The 15,228-nt window shown below is 49.0% G+C and overlaps 5 protein-coding genes across 5 annotated transcripts; 4 read left to right on the top strand and 1 right to left on the bottom strand.

Moving 5' to 3' along the window:
• Positions 1 to 2,966: 2,966 nt before the first annotated feature.
• Positions 2,967 to 3,560, top strand: PFICI_05294 (uncharacterized protein; the record flags this gene model as incomplete). Its single annotated transcript, XM_007833875.1, has 1 exon — positions 2,967 to 3,560. The coding sequence occupies one exon, from the start codon at positions 2,967 to 2,969 to the stop codon at positions 3,558 to 3,560; it is 594 nt and encodes a 197-aa protein (XP_007832066.1).
• Positions 3,561 to 4,503: 943 nt separating this feature from the next.
• Positions 4,504 to 6,442, top strand: PFICI_05295 (uncharacterized protein; the record flags this gene model as incomplete). Its single annotated transcript, XM_007833876.1, has 3 exons — positions 4,504 to 4,662; positions 4,800 to 6,229; positions 6,316 to 6,442. 3 exons carry the CDS (start codon positions 4,504 to 4,506, stop codon positions 6,440 to 6,442), a joined length of 1,716 nt encoding a protein of 571 aa, XP_007832067.1.
• Positions 6,443 to 7,478: 1,036 nt separating this feature from the next.
• On the top strand, positions 7,479 to 7,991 carry PFICI_05296 (uncharacterized protein; the record flags this gene model as incomplete). The annotated part of the gene is made up of 1 exon (XM_007833877.1): positions 7,479 to 7,991. One exon carries the CDS (start codon positions 7,479 to 7,481, stop codon positions 7,989 to 7,991), a length of 513 nt encoding a protein of 170 aa, XP_007832068.1.
• A 743-nt stretch (positions 7,992 to 8,734) lies between these two features.
• On the bottom strand, positions 8,735 to 10,809 carry PFICI_05297 (uncharacterized protein; the record flags this gene model as incomplete). Its single annotated transcript, XM_007833878.1, has 9 exons — positions 8,735 to 8,867; positions 8,933 to 9,003; positions 9,054 to 9,158; positions 9,224 to 9,312; positions 9,369 to 9,572; positions 9,629 to 10,050; positions 10,131 to 10,318; positions 10,407 to 10,626; positions 10,688 to 10,809. The coding sequence occupies 9 exons, from the start codon at positions 10,807 to 10,809 to the stop codon at positions 8,735 to 8,737; spliced, it is 1,554 nt and encodes a 517-aa protein (XP_007832069.1).
• Positions 10,810 to 12,664: 1,855 nt separating this feature from the next.
• Positions 12,665 to 13,964, top strand: PFICI_05298 (Malate dehydrogenase; the record flags this gene model as incomplete). The annotated part of the gene is made up of 3 exons (XM_007833879.1): positions 12,665 to 12,730; positions 12,867 to 12,984; positions 13,126 to 13,964. The coding sequence occupies 3 exons, from the start codon at positions 12,665 to 12,667 to the stop codon at positions 13,962 to 13,964; spliced, it is 1,023 nt and encodes a 340-aa protein (XP_007832070.1).
• Between the last annotated feature and the right edge of the window lie 1,264 nt (positions 13,965 to 15,228).

The following is a 15,228-nucleotide window of genomic DNA, read 5'->3' on the forward strand; positions in this document are numbered from 1 at the left end:
CATGGTCTTCAATCGGCGTTGAACAAGTGATTGCCTGGATTCTGCGTATGGTGTACACAAAAAAAAAAAGCTTCAGGATTTTTTGATATGTAGAACTATTTACGGTTTACCAAAGTGTTTAATGCAGATTCGAGCCTGGCAAAGGTGGCTAGGCCGAGTATGATGGTGTTCTCAGTGTTTAAGAGCCGCTTTTTTCTTTTCTCTTTTTTTTTCTCCCCATCCAAGCACAAAGAGAGTGCCAAGTAAAGACTTCGTTGATGTCTTTACCATTCAATTCATGCCCTGATTGTCTCTGCTAAAATGTATTCAGACCAAGAGCGGTGATTGTGGATGTCTGACGCTAGAGACTGCAGTCGTTTGCTAAGTCACATAGACTCGGAGCACACCGAGGGATCGACGAGGTTTTGATGTTGATATTCCAGGCCCAAGACATAGTAGGACGAGTAAGCATGGTAAGTTGGAAATTGGGTCACGGCTGTGCCAACATTGAAAGCCACAAGTCGATTGAATGTCTCACCCAAGCCACTGGTAGCCTCGGCAGATATTCTGCAGCCGCTGGCGATCATTTGGCATGACTCGATATGAATTATTAAACCCGGAATAAATATCCTACACAAAAAGGGAACCCAAGATTGATGATGTATTGTAGCAACTAGTCGTGTCGATCCAAACTCATGAGAGGTACGATTGCCTTTCGTGCAGAAGCTGATCAGTATCGTAACACCTTCTGCTGCATTTGATGGAACCAGACGCAGCCACAAAGGTTACGGGAAAGATAAGCTCAAGTCGAGATTCAGGGGCCGTGACCGCGGCATTGCAAAGATCCCTAGAATCCCGCGCTCCTGGTAACTAAATGCCGCCTTCAACATCTTCGAGTGGGTTGCAACCAAAACAGAACATGCTTGTGTCTTGCATCATTGGACAATGTACGAAGGATTGATAGCATATCGGCAAAGCGGGAGGAAAAGGGAGGCAACAACGAGAGGCAAAGTAAACTCGGGACTAGCCACGGCGTTTTTCCTTGGCTGCATTGTGGCAGCCATGTGTTCGACCGATGGCAAGGCAGTGGAATGACTAGCCTAGCGGCCGCCACCCTGCGAGCCTCAGCAGATGTTGGGTTTCACACAGAAAGCCATTTCTCACTCTTTGATTGGGAGGAGTTTTCTTCTTTGGGCGTCATACTTCTGCGTCTTGCTGGCCAAGCAAGCTGAGACCGCAAGCTCGAAGTACCAGCGCAGCGTTAACGACGCCTCGATCGTGATCAGACCGGCTGGCACTTGATAGGAATAGGACAGAGACATTTTGAAGAAGACGACTGACCAACTCTCTAAATACTCAGCTTGAAACAAGTCCGTTGCCGTGATATACCTGGAGTGTTGAGAGATGTAACAAATTTGCCAACTGAATACCGCATTTCCGATGGGGAATTTCCCCGGAGATAGATAGGCTTTCACGGTTGGCCCACATGTCCCTATGCATGTCATATTATGGCCCCGGAGATGGCCACAGGGGCAGGAACGTATCAGTGGCCTGCCCTGGCAAACCTGTCCAGCAATGGACGGGCTGTGACGTCTAGATGCACGAGTAGACCCAATTAGACTGTGGAGGTGGCTGTCAAGGCCGGAGTGCGCCGAGTTCTGGGTCCTGCTTGGTCCTGTTGTTTGAGTAAGGTAGTCTTGTTGATTCTTGCAGTGGCGTGGATGCTAGGAAAAGGCGGTGGACTTGGTTGCAATCACCTAGCCAAAGCTAATCCCCAATAACGCAGAGCGAAATCCCGAGTCTTGGTAAGACTTAAGTGAAGATCGACTGCCTATTCCGTGGGGGTTGATGAGAGGAGGCTGATGACATTCACTTGTGCTACACCTGATAAGAAAGTCGTAGTCGTCATATTCCAAACCCATTGGCGGTACCTAGGATTCAACAATACCAACAACACCTTTGGACTTTCCAGATATTATCAATTCTTCGACTTGGCACTGAATACACATACATCAAACGAAATCATTTCTTCTTGAGAGAAATCTATGAACACTGCCAATTTGTGGTGTTTATAGCACTTGGAATTGTTTCCTGCATGTCAGAGTTCTGACAAGATGACATCTTGCCGGAAGATGTCTGTTAGCGATGGAGCGTCGAAACATTCCAAACATGGCGGAGGTATACGGACCATTTTTGATCGATTTCGGACAACAAAACGATCACATGTAGACATATCCCAGAACGAGTACGGATCCATTGTCGTTGAAGATATGCCACCGTCCATGCAGCATGATCAGAGATTCCGGGTCGAAAGAGAAATCCGCAGGAGGGAGGCGAAAATTGGCCAGCTGTCAAAGGCATCCACATCCGAGTCACTCAGTGAGGGCTCATCGGTGTCTGCATCCTCGTCGGGGTTTTTCAACAAACTTTTGCATCGGCCAGCCAAGAGCAATAAGAAAACGAGCCATCCGCGGACCAGTCAAGATTCTGAAACACCGCGATCTGAGCAATCACAGCTTTCGCTCGAGCAGGTTCAGCCTCACAGGAAACGACGATCAGCACAGAGAAATAGAGAGACCACGGCAAAGCCCTTGAAGCGGGAGCTCTCGCGCATTGACCACAAGATCAACCACGGCGACGACAGAAGGCAGTCACAAGTCTACATACCCTCGTACACCATGATGGACACGTCGTGTGCTGCGGCCAGTCGCAGTCTCAAGCATCGTTATTCCATCATTGACGAAGACGAAGGACGGCGTCTTTCGCTGCTACTGGGAGGACTTGGCCCTCCTCCGCGAGACACTGAGAGCTGTAGTCCCTGCTCGTTCCTTGTAGACGAGGTATACCGTGACAAACAACGGCGGCTCACCATCGCGACACTAGAGGGTATCTCCAACGTGGATACAGACAGCTCGATTGGAGGGAATGACGGGGATTTGATGGACACACTACACCCTCCCCCCATGGATATATTACACCCTCCGCCAATGACTTCCTTCCCTCCGCCACGACGTAGCCGCCAGTCGTGCAGCAAGTCGGAAGACCGACGTCACATTATTGCCGCGGATGAGCCCAATGAAATATCAGACTACCAGCAGTTCATCCAGCGCGCTCTTGAACAAGAATATTGGGACCAGGACCCGAAGCGACGCGGCGGCGGCATCACCAGCCACCCTGGTCGGAGGAGTTTGACGCCGGTACACCCAGATCTCAGCGGCCACGTGTGCACGTTACAGCGCTCGGGGACGTTTGGGGGGTCTCGGAGGGAGTCTAGGAGGGAGAGATCGCGCTCCGTGATGAGGGAGGATGCCTGGAAGCGGGCGAGCTGCTACAGTTATCAGTCCCGCGACAGCACACGGAACAATACCAACAACAGTAACAACAATAAACGGCCGTCGTACGTTGGCGTGGAGCCAACATTTGAGCCGGGCTATACGCCTCCACCGCCTAGAGATTTACGCAAGAGCACAAGTGCCGCCAAGCGGATGTCGGATTACTTTAGGCCACACAGAGACATGATAAACGAGTACGAGGTGCCAGATAATGAGCGTCTGAGCCTCTCGCTATTCTCGGTGTTATGACAACGTCAATGTTAGGGAGGCGTATACAATATGACCGCGTTTTCTGACAAGTTGACGGCCAATATACTCTATAATACTCTCTATAGCTAGACTAGATTAGAGTGCGATTTCAACGTACAAATCGCTTAACGGCGGTATTGGAAATACCAAATAAAAGACAAATAAATCATCTTGGGAAAAAAAACCATCTTCGATTAATCACATGCTTGATAGGACTTTTTGCCTGTCTCGTCCCCGGCATCTGCGAATAACACGATTCAGCTCTGACCCAAGAACATGTCGCTGGGATAGCTGCAGAATTCTGTTGTATCTGATTGGTAAAGAATATACAGCTAATGTACCTACGCGGCCCCTAAGAGGCCACACACCTGGACCTGACTGGGAAGAATTTGGGGTAGTACTACATTTGATGTATGTAAGTATCATATGCATGGAGCCGAAGGTAACCCCAATTTTCATCAATCTGCAAATGACAGACACATTTGACAAAATACCCCCCCTAAAACTAATGACAATCGCTGCTACTCTTAAGAATGATAATCTAATGTACATATGGAGCACATGAATCCCAGTATTTTTACCCCCCAGCAGGGAAAAAGTTTATAGGCGATTGCGCCCGCGATTGGCCACTCAAAGGGTGGGGTAATTGCTGAGCAGGGGGGCGAGGGGTCAAGGGCAGCCCGCTAGTTTGTCTAGCTAAGGCAAGTATTTCGCAATCAATCAGTTTAGGCCGTCCCGAGGTTCCTTATCGTCGACTAATACGTGTGCATCAATCATCAGATCATGAAGGTCAGAAGGTTAGTCGTAGTGTGTACTCCTCTCCAAAAGGTGACACAACATATTTCAACTTTCCATCCATCTAGATTGGAAAAAAAAGGGAAGAAGAGAGAAGAACATTTACATCGTCTTTCTTTTTTTCCCGCCTGGATTTCAGCGTTCTGACATGGGCTTGGTTGATGTGAACCACGAATGGGCGCCCAAGAGCAGCATCGAGCTGATTCTTGGCGCCATTCTAGCCCTGCTGGTTGGTAAAACGGCTCTATTCCTCTGGGGAGGTGTGCAAATCCGCATGCGCTTCAAGAGTATGAGAGCTCAAGGTATTGTAAGTTGTCATCAACTACACTTTCTTGCCAAAATGGTCAAGATGGGAACGCGCACCTATTTTCACCTATCGAAAGAGTCCGACTGCCATTATATCACTATTTTCCAGCTAATCAATCTCCATCATCATCGTCACAGCCAATCATCGAACCTTACTCTCTTCTTTGGGGCCATCTGAAGGTATTGGGCGCATTGAAGGGACAATTCCCGCCAGATGCTCAACCGAATTATGCTCAAATCCACATCATTCAACATTGGCAGGAATACTTCCCCAGTGCCAAGGAATGTCCACATATTGTATATCTCGATATATGGCCTGTTCAGTCTACTCCAATCGCATTGATTATAGATCCGGCCATGTGCCAAGAATTGGTGACTGAAAAGAACTTTCCAAGAGGCATCAGTATGAAGAGACTTGCAGAGCCCGTCATTGGCCAAAGAAACCTGATCTGGTTCGACGGCGCAGAACATCGTCTGTGGAGATCACGCCTCAACCCGGGCTTCTCAATGCGCAACCTACATTCGTATATGGGCGCACTTGTCGACGAAGCTGAAATCTTCTTGGAGAATCTCAAGGCCACTACCCGTCCAGACGGGCGTTGGGGTTCCGTGTTTCCCCTGATGCCCAAGACCATTGACCTGACATTTGATATCATTGGCAGGGTGGTACTGGATCTCCACCTCAATGAGCAGCGGAATGGCCCAACGGAGCTACAGTCGGCGCTGAGGACGCTCACTACCAAGCACTTCTTCTTTCGAACGCTGGCCACTCTCCCCAAAAGGTTCAATCCCTTCTTTCGGTACGAGGGGTGGCATTCTGTCCAGAAGCTTAGGAAAATTCTCGTTCCACGGATCCAGCAGCAAATTGGAGCGGAGCAGTTCACGAAACAAAAGACTGTATTGCAACTAGCCATGAAGGAATATATGAACGACACACAGGGAGCGAAAAGCAGCAAAGGCTCGAGCGATCAATTCGTCGAGGACGTGTTTGGACAGGTTCGCCTGTTTCTTTTCGCAGGCCATGACACAACGGCCTGTATTCTTACCTGGGCTTTCCACTACCTTTCCAAACGTGCCGACGTGTTGGAAAAGTTGCGAGCCGAGTACGACTCGGTATTCGGTACAGACCTCAGGGCCGTAGCCGACAAGGTGAGGCAGTCGCCGCAGCTCCTCAACTCGCTACCGTACACCACGGCCGTGGCCAAGGAGGTCATGCGGCTCGCCCCGTTGGCCGCGACGGTTCGCCAGGCACCTCCAGGCGCCTTCTTCACCGCCAGCGATGGGACGCGGCTGCCGGCATACGGATTCGCTCTTATTACTGGAACGGCAATGATTGATTACCACCCAGAACTGTGGCCGCGGCCTGACGAGTTTCTGCCTGAACGCTTCATGGTACCACCGGGCGATCCATTGTATCCCTCAAAGCCGGGGCAATGGCGACCTTTTGAAGCCGGCCCAATGAACTGCATTGGACAAGAGCTCTCCATGATTGAGATCAAACTAGTGCTACTATTCACTGTCCGAGAGGTGGACGTTGAGCCTGCTTTTGACGAGTGGGACCAGCTTCCGTAAGTATACATTTCTCAAATTTTCCCCTTAAGTTTGGCACTCATCAGTACTCGTTGACCGTGGACTAATGCATGATTTAAAATAGTGAGAATGTCGGTAAACCAAGGCATACTATCAAAGGCGAGAGGGCCTACCGACAAGCCAAGGGTATATCACCGCCTACTGATGGATTGCCGGTTCATGTCAGGTTTAGAAATCCCGTGACGGCTTGACAAATTGAAAAGTTTGCACAAAAAGAAGTACGGCGTTTTGTACATTGCTCTCTGCTCAGGCATTAAAACTGGGAAGCATTGAGAATGGGAGTTGCCACAGCGGGCGTAGGACATGCGTTGATGCAATGTGAGGTATTCGGGATGTCATATGAGTAATTCTAGCCTACCTTGACACAAACGGCACATGTTTACGTGCATCATTTGGCAAAACCTCTTCTCGAGTTTCCTGGCTACTTGTGACTACCATGATATCATCCTTGTCTTTGAAGCGCATGGCCAAGGCTCAAGTGTCAAAAATGACTTTGCGACCAATTTCGCGCTTCTAGTATGCGGCGTTCCGGCTTTAGGGTATGACGAGATGCAAGTATTGGACAATGTATTGAATGACAACACGTCCAAGTCTCGCATACATGCATACGAGCTGGGGGTCCATGATTGGATTGATATGTTCTGAGCCACTCATTTGCGTTGATGAGTGCTCGCCCTCGAGTTCTCTTGAATCATTCTACATTCTGCCGCTGTACCAGACCGGAGCTTCAAGTGTTGATAGATACTACAGACTTTCATAAAAACACAAGGAAAAGAAATTGCTGAAATTTGGATAGTCTATGGTCTTTGTAGCTAAACCTCATCTGCAGCCTCAGCCATTGCCTTAAAAAAAATAGGGATAGACGCCAATCAAGGCAGTGAACTCGGATGTTCGAGGTTTTAAGTTTGAGACACTCACCTTTTTTTTTTCTTCTTCCTTTCATTGTTCCCCGACAGCCATCATCTGCAATCTGCATACTACTTCTGAAACACTGATTCTTTTTGGCGAATACAATTCATCAGTTTCTTGCTATTCTTGAATTCGAGGGATTTTTCATTCTCCCTGATCGTCGAGACAACTTCATTGTTCCAGCCCTCACTGTCTCAGTACAGGTTGTAAATCCTCAAGGGTCAATCATCATCTTTTGCCAAATTTCTGCCCTAGCCCAGGAAGTTTTTCATCGCTCACATTCAAGACTAAGAAAGAAACGTACCCAGAAGAAACACCATGGCCACTTCAGTCGCTTATCCCCACGGCCACGCCATCCAGCGCAGCTTTGACCTGCTATGCGACTACCTCAACCTAGGCGGCGAGGGCACAGAGACTGGCACCAACGGCATGGTACGACGCGTACTGCGCAGTCCGTTTGTGCGACCATTTTTCGAAGAATACACGCGCGACTACCTAGAGGCAACGGCGACTGCTGCTGCTGCTGCTGCTGCACCGCTGTCGCCGACGTCGAGCCTCGACGGGTACGAGTACGAGGTAGAGTACGAGGTCGAGGACATTGACTACTATGCCCTGCGCGCCACGGTGCAAAAGCAGCACGCCTTTCGCTCCAAGCGGTTCGCCGGCCACGGGCCCCTCGCCACCAAGGCTGGCTGGTCTGCTACGGACCATGCTGCCCGCTTTGTCGTCCAGACGCTCCGCTACAGCTGGCGTCATGGCGGACCTTGGGACCATGGACGCTGGGACCTTGACTCGGACGAGAGTGATCTCGAGTTCTGGCAGGTGTGGTGAGTTATTTTTCTTGAGCTAAATGATTTGTTTTTCTGGCTTGCCAGTTCTTGATACATACGCTGTGCATGAATGATTTCACACCCAGTTGTGAGGCTTGTCAAATGAACACATTCGTCAAGTTTTCAAAATTGTACGTAGTGTAGCGTCATTCAGGCTAATAGTTTTGTTCATAGGCTGGTCCTGCGTCACTTGCAGGCAGAGTGGGAAGCGGCAAATATTGAGGACTGGAACGAAGACGGACTTGTGGATATGTTCAACCAATCTCAGCCCAAACTTTGAATGAGAAGAAACGATGCCAGATACGAGAAACGGAGCGATGTCACTTTTTGCAATGCTAGAGGACACTATGATGAGACTACGAGGTCACAAAGCAAGGAATTCGAGGATACCCTGGGGAGTTTGTTTGTTTGTTTTAACACGTTGAGCAGATCCGAGCCCCAAGAGCTCTGATTTCTCAAACACGGGATTACAAAGGCCAATTACTTCATTCATTTCAACTCGGATCAATGCAAAAATCTTGGTTTCATTTTCAGAATAAGTGGTCATTTCGTTGTGGTTTGTTTACTCGATTACAGAACACATATCATTACATTGCCGGTGGCGTATACCTATCTATACTCAGTGCTGACCCTACTCTTTCATGTTTACAATCCTTGATATCGACCGTGTACACTCAAAACGTGAAGCAGATTTCATCCCAAAAGAGTTCGCTTCCAAGATAATTTGACTCGGGATGTTCAATATCAACTGCCTCCTACAGGAGCCTTGGTTTTAGTGAGATGCACTGGCCAGTCATGTGGAAGCACAGTGAAATATGCCGCCCATTCCCACTCCTTGTCTGGGTTGACAAATTCCAAGTCATAATCTCGCACGATCCTAGATTAGATAAGTTTAGCAAGTCAAAGACACTGTCATGTATCGATGCACTCGGGCCAACTCACGTTGCTATGATTTTGAACAATTGTACTTTGGCAAAATTCTGGCCTGGACACGATGCCCATCCTGCGCTCCACTGCTATTAATCAGCACAGGTCATAACCTGGTCAGATGAAAAATAGTTACCGGCATGAAATATTTCTCTTTCTTGGCGATATCAGGCGAGAACCAACGATCGGGGTTGTATTCTTCGGCGTCTGGGCCCCAAATTTCCTTTGAAAGATGTATAACCTTGACGAATCTCAGTACATATCCCAAGAAGTGTATAGATCTGTGTTTCAGGTCAGGGATCTCACCGCTGGGCTCACTGAAAGTGTCGTTCCTTTTGGAAAATGCGTGCCTCCAATCGTGACGCCTCCATCGGGTGCGAGTCGTTGCAGGCCCACTGCCAAAACGTATTAATAAGAAGACCTTGATATCAGAACAAATCTTTGTACTTACTCGGGACGGGAGGAAGAATGCGCAACGCTTCCTTGATTGCAGCCTCTAGTCTCGGGAGCCTAGATGCATCTTCGTAGGAAACAATGTGGGTTTGACATCGACCTTCCTTGCACGCGTGATCAATCTCGTCCTTGATGCGCTGCCATTCTGCCGGTCGACGTAAAAGATGATAGATAGTGGACTGTAAACCACAGGAGACCGTTTCTGTTGAAACTTCAGCGTCATTCACTGCCAAAATATTCAAGGAAAGCCGAACTCACCCGTTCCTGCCCCAACATTGGACACGGCAGCCGCCAGGACACTTCTCTCAGAGAACCTGGTATACCCGTCCCTCTTAGCTTTATCTAGACCCTTGTACCAGTGACTGCACATGTCGAACTGGGCGTCAAGATTCTTTCGGCGCTGCTCCAGCGCCCTGGCCGACTTGAGTGCCAACAGACCGACGGGCATCAGCTCGGTCCAGGTCACAAACGGGTTGCTCAAAAGGTACGACACCCAGGGATAAAACCCGACAGTGCATAGGTACACCTGCAGACGCATGGCTGAGAGAATGGCGTCGCCGACGTCGATGCCTTGCCGGATGAAACCAAATGGCTTGGAAAAGGTAACCACGCCCACCAGGTCAAAGGCGGTATAGGTTAGAAACTTGTCCAGGTGCATGGGTTTCTTTTCTGCGGAATATCTAGTAGGTGTTGTTTGGAGTAAGCAAAACTGCTAGAGTACCATGAGGGAATCGAGGAGAGAGATGAGAGGCGTTTTTACTTGTCCATCCAGCCTTTTAGCAATTCAATCTGCTCGTCCATGTCTCTTTCGCGTTGGAGAATGTTGGTGAGAGAGAAACCTGCATTCGAAAGGTATCTCAAGAAGTCGGCCTTTTCCCGTGGATCTTGTATCGCCATGGAAAGCGGGAATCGCCAATCAGGAAACACAAAGGCACGATACCAGTTTCCCTGCAACCATGACGGCCAAACTGTCAGTCATTTTTATCGTTTCTTTTTCTTCCAGCCCACCTCGGAGGCAGGAGCATGCGAAACACACCTTTGGTATGGGGGTCAGGTAGAGCGCCTTGACGGCGTTGGGATGAGTGATGCTGACTTCATCGTGGGAGATGCGGACAAAGTGACCGTGCTTCTTGTGAAGCTCGAGCAGCCTCAAGTTCTGTTTCCCGGCCAAGATTGCGTGAATATGCCATAGCCGAGTAAACTTGGCCAGGAAGGGACCGGGAATGTGGCGAATTGGCGAAAAGAATATTCGGTATCTGGAATACGGTTGGTTGCTTGAGCAAGGCCTGGGCAAACGTGAAAGATTTAGTAACTTACAAGACGGCGGCCACAGATGCTGCAATAATCTGGACAGGCAGCAATGATTTGAAGGGAAGTGGAATCGAATCAAAGGGATTTTCATCCCACAGACCTCTGAAAGTGGTGCTATTCCCAGACATGTTGATATTCAGCTTTGAACCAGAAAGGCTTTTGACAAGCTTTTCAATTCTTCTCTGATTACCGGCTATTGCTTTTTCTTCTCACTATATAGACTTGCTGCAGAGGCAAGGCGTTATGCATGCCCCGCAAGACCTCGCGAATTGCAACTGTGTTTTTTGACCACGGCAACGCGGTATACGATTCCTGCGTCCAAGACCCATTGCAAATGCAGGGAGTCTGCGTTTTGGAGTATGCAAAACAGGGCGTCAACGCCGTGGTCGTGGCGAATCATTAAGCCGCCAGGCAGGCTGGATGGTAGGCGTGCGTCCCCGCATGTTTCTTCACCTATACAACGATTGGGGAAGATGTTATCGTGAGGAGATGTAAAAGCAAGACGTAGCAAAAGCTAGTGGCGCTCTGCTTTTTGTTCAATGGGGAGATCAATTGTTACACCACTTTTCTAAATTTGCCAATGAATAGTCGGTCAGAGCAGTTTGTGTCACAACCAATTGTGTACAGTTTCTCAAGTATCGCTGCGAGAACCTCGACTGTTGCTATTTTCTCAATAGTGCAAATTGAGATTATTGTGCAAGTCAAAGAATTTCGCATGGTTTAGGACGGGTTTTAATTTGTGCAAAGAACACGATTGTACAATTTTATAGCATGCTTATACGAGTGCAATAAGAATAGTAAGTAAAATCAAATGACCTAGATGGCACGGAACTATGATAAACTGTGGCGCAAATCCCCCCATTTCGCTGACTTGGACAATTCGACAGTTTCGAAGTACGCCATCATCAGTCAAGTGAAAGATGTGCGTTTTCCTTACTAGGTAGCATCAATATAAGGTGCATATTTCGAGCCAACGCCCGCTAACGCATTTCTAAACAGATTTGCCAACCAATCAAAATATTGATGCTCAGTCTTCCCAGTATAGACACTGCTCCTTCAAAAAGATTAAATTTGAGTTTGCAAGGTGAAACTAGATAGATATGCAGGTGCTTATTTACCTAGGTATGTCAAGGGGAAATGCTATACTCTTGTACAAAGGTAGGTGGGTCTACGGCTCAACGGAGCACATCGGTGGCACGGATGCAGTGACTGGCTAGGTATCCGGCTCAGCTGTTTTCATGGGGGCATGTCATGTTTATATTGGTGCGCATAAGAAGGCAATGCTAGGTAAGGTAACTGTGGAACCTCTCTGTGAATACTACCTTACGTATGAAGGTCGCCAAGTTTGCAGAGACCGCGGCTCTTGACGTGATGCATCTGCCATCTCAGCAGCACTGCATTTTTACTGTACTGTCGACCTTAAGCCAGCCGCCATGGGTTGATTGTTCACTATTTGGAAACCAGGCGAGTTCTCATTCGCTTGCTTCCCGATGCTGTCATGACAGAATAACCTACCATGGGCGTTTGATTTCCAAAATGTCAAGAAATGTTGGTAAAGAACAGTCTGTCCTTCCATACGAGGCTCATAAGATGGTGTCAACAAGAGCGAGAAAGGTGGATTCCATCATGTGGACGAGAGATTCAAACCCCATCAATTGCGATATTTTCTGGGTGCAGAACCCATCAGCTTCGTCCCCCGAAAATCGGCCGAACCCGCGACCCGAATCACGCTAGACCTCAAGAGGACTAGGGCAAAGAATGCTTTGGGGGGACTGCCAAGCAGCTCTGCCGGGTCAACGTAACTTTTTCTCTGGACTGTCCGTGCTTCCTTTGAGCTCGGGAAAACGTGCAGGAAGTCAATTGACACTTCAATTTCTCACTTCTTTCCATTTTCCTCCTTCACAGCGCCTCACAAGCCCCATTTCGCCGAGTCCCTTTTTTCCCTTCTCTATTTCATATCCCCCAGAAAAAACATCATTCACAATGGCTGCCGCTCGCATGGCCTTTGGCGCTATCCAGCGCCGTGCTTTCTCCGCCTCGGCTAGAGATGTGAGTTCACCTGCTTTATTGGATGGGCTCTTCGTCAAACCCATCTCGGGACTCATGTCCAGATATTGCGACTGAGGCTATTCCCGAGTCCCAATTTATCTGAACTCTTAAGCTGACTTGATCAATTCCAATACAGCTCTCCAAGGTTACCGTTCTCGGTGCCGCTGGTGGTATTGGACAGCCTCTGTCCCTGCTGCTCAAGCTGAACCCCAGAGTTACTGAGCTTGCCCTGTACGATATCCGCGGCGGACCCGGTAAGTTACCATGTCATGTCCCCTTGCGCCGTTGAAACGTAAACCTTGTTGCTCGTCAATCAGGGTTTCTCGTGGCTTCGCGTGCCTGGCCACTACCACTTTGTCGTGGCTCTTCCTTACTGACTGCTCTGCCCTAAACAGGTGTCGCTGCTGACATTTCGCACGTCAACACCAAGTCCACCGTCACTGGCTACGATCCCACCCCTACCGGCCTCGCCGCCGCTCTCAAGGGTGCCGATGTCGTCCTCATCCCCGCTGGTGTCCCCCGTAAGCCCGGCATGACCCGTGACGATCTCTTCAACACCAACGCCTCCATCGTCCGCGACCTCGCCAAGGCCGCTGCCGAGTCCGCCCCCGAGGCCAACCTCCTCATCATCTCCAACCCCGTCAACTCGACTGTCCCCATCTGCGCCGAGGTCTTCAAGGCCCGCGGTGTCTACAACCCCAAGCGTCTCTTCGGTGTCACCACCCTTGACGTTGTCCGTGCCTCCCGCTTCGTCAGCGAGCTCAAGGGTACCGACCCCGCCGATGAGAAGATCACCGTTGTTGGTGGTCACTCCGGTGTCACCATTGTCCCTCTCTTCAGCCAGAGCAGCCACCCCGAGCTGAGCTCCAACGCTGAGCTCGTCAACCGTGTCCAGTTCGGTGGTGACGAGGTTGTCAAGGCCAAGGACGGTGCTGGTTCCGCCACTCTCTCCATGGCCATGGCTGGTGCCCGCATGGCCGACTCCGTCCTGCGCGCTGCCCAGGGTGAGAAGGGCGTTGTTGAGCCCGCTTTCGTCGACAGCCCTCTGTACAAGGACCAGGGTATCGAGTTCTTCGCCTCCAAGGTCGAGCTCGGCCCCAGCGGTGTTGAGAAGATCCTGCCCATCGGCAAGGTTGACGCCAACGAGGAGAAGCTCGTCGAGGCCTGCCTGGCTGACCTGAAGAAGAACATTGAGAAGGGTGTTGCCTTTGTCGCCTCCAACCCTGGCAAATAAGCGATTTTCCAGATGATAGATGTGGCAGGCGTTGCAAAAGGGTAATTTACTGACCAGCGGATGACTTGATTGGATCAAGATGTTTTCTCAATGGTCAAATTAAAATAGGGCTTTGTGAACATGGGGCTTGACTTGACCTTGACTCGGAGGAAAGAGACATAGACTTTGGACTTTGAGCAATGCGAGTTAGTTGTATGATATGACGAACAGATACGATACCATCATCTTCTCTTGTCTACATATTGAGCCTGTGTATGTGTGTGAATACGATGATTCCGCCCGATTTATTCTCTCTTCATGAAGTTCTATTACGAGTTAACAATATCTGACTCCATGAGGATGGGGGTCATGGCTCAAGCGTACCTTTTTTCAAAATGAGACGTGCTCAGTGTGCTTTGATGGCTTGGCAGTTTGAGCACAATGCCATCAGAAATGAGAGTCGAGCAGTATGGAATACGACCATCTTGGTACCACCTAACTTGAAAATCTCGTAGCTACAGGATACCCATTCGAATCGAAATATTCAAATAAATTGCCTTATCCAGGGACCTGGGTGCTAGGGTGATTATTATGGAAGTGAGTACTCATGAGTGTGCTGTCCGCTACGTATACCTGTACTGTTGATGGAACCATTCATCACTCTAGGCATGTTCTGATCCTGTCAGCGCGATATTTGGAGACATAGGGTTTATCAAGAGATATCGTATGCATTGGTAGCCTATTTTCTAGATATCATACATATACTCTGTAGTGTCTTTACTAGATATTGCTCGTGAGAACCGGTTCACGTCTCTGGTTCTGACAAACAGACTTGTGCATGGCAAGTGATCTCTTGTTGGTTGGTGAACATGGTAGATGTTTGTCCAAGACTAATATGCATTGGCTATCGATATTTTATAATCTGTAATGCATGTGGTCTTGTAGGCATTCGGTAGCAAAGACCATAATTTAGTGTCTCTCATACTTTACAAAGCTTCCGTCCCGTGATGTGACGCCTTCATCATGTCAGTTATGACTTTTAGTTCATCGGAGCCCTTCTCTTCTGTTCCCATTTTGTCGTCGTCGTCGTCGTCGACTTTGGTCTGGGCATTGAATCTGACTCACACTCATCGTCACCAATCAGTTCCTTCATTTCCTATTCCTTCGTCTCACACCCCATGGCTTCCAACTTTGACTTGAACGTCAATTTCTGCTTCATTGTGATCCACCCAACTTTGGCTCTTTCCCAACTTCCGTCTCATTGCAAACATCACATTATGGTGCA

The sequence above is a fragment of the Pestalotiopsis fici genome (genome assembly GCF_000516985.1).
Source record: "Pestalotiopsis fici W106-1 unplaced genomic scaffold PFICI_Scf_3, whole genome shotgun sequence".
Taxonomy (NCBI): domain Eukaryota; kingdom Fungi; phylum Ascomycota; class Sordariomycetes; order Amphisphaeriales; family Sporocadaceae; genus Pestalotiopsis; species Pestalotiopsis fici.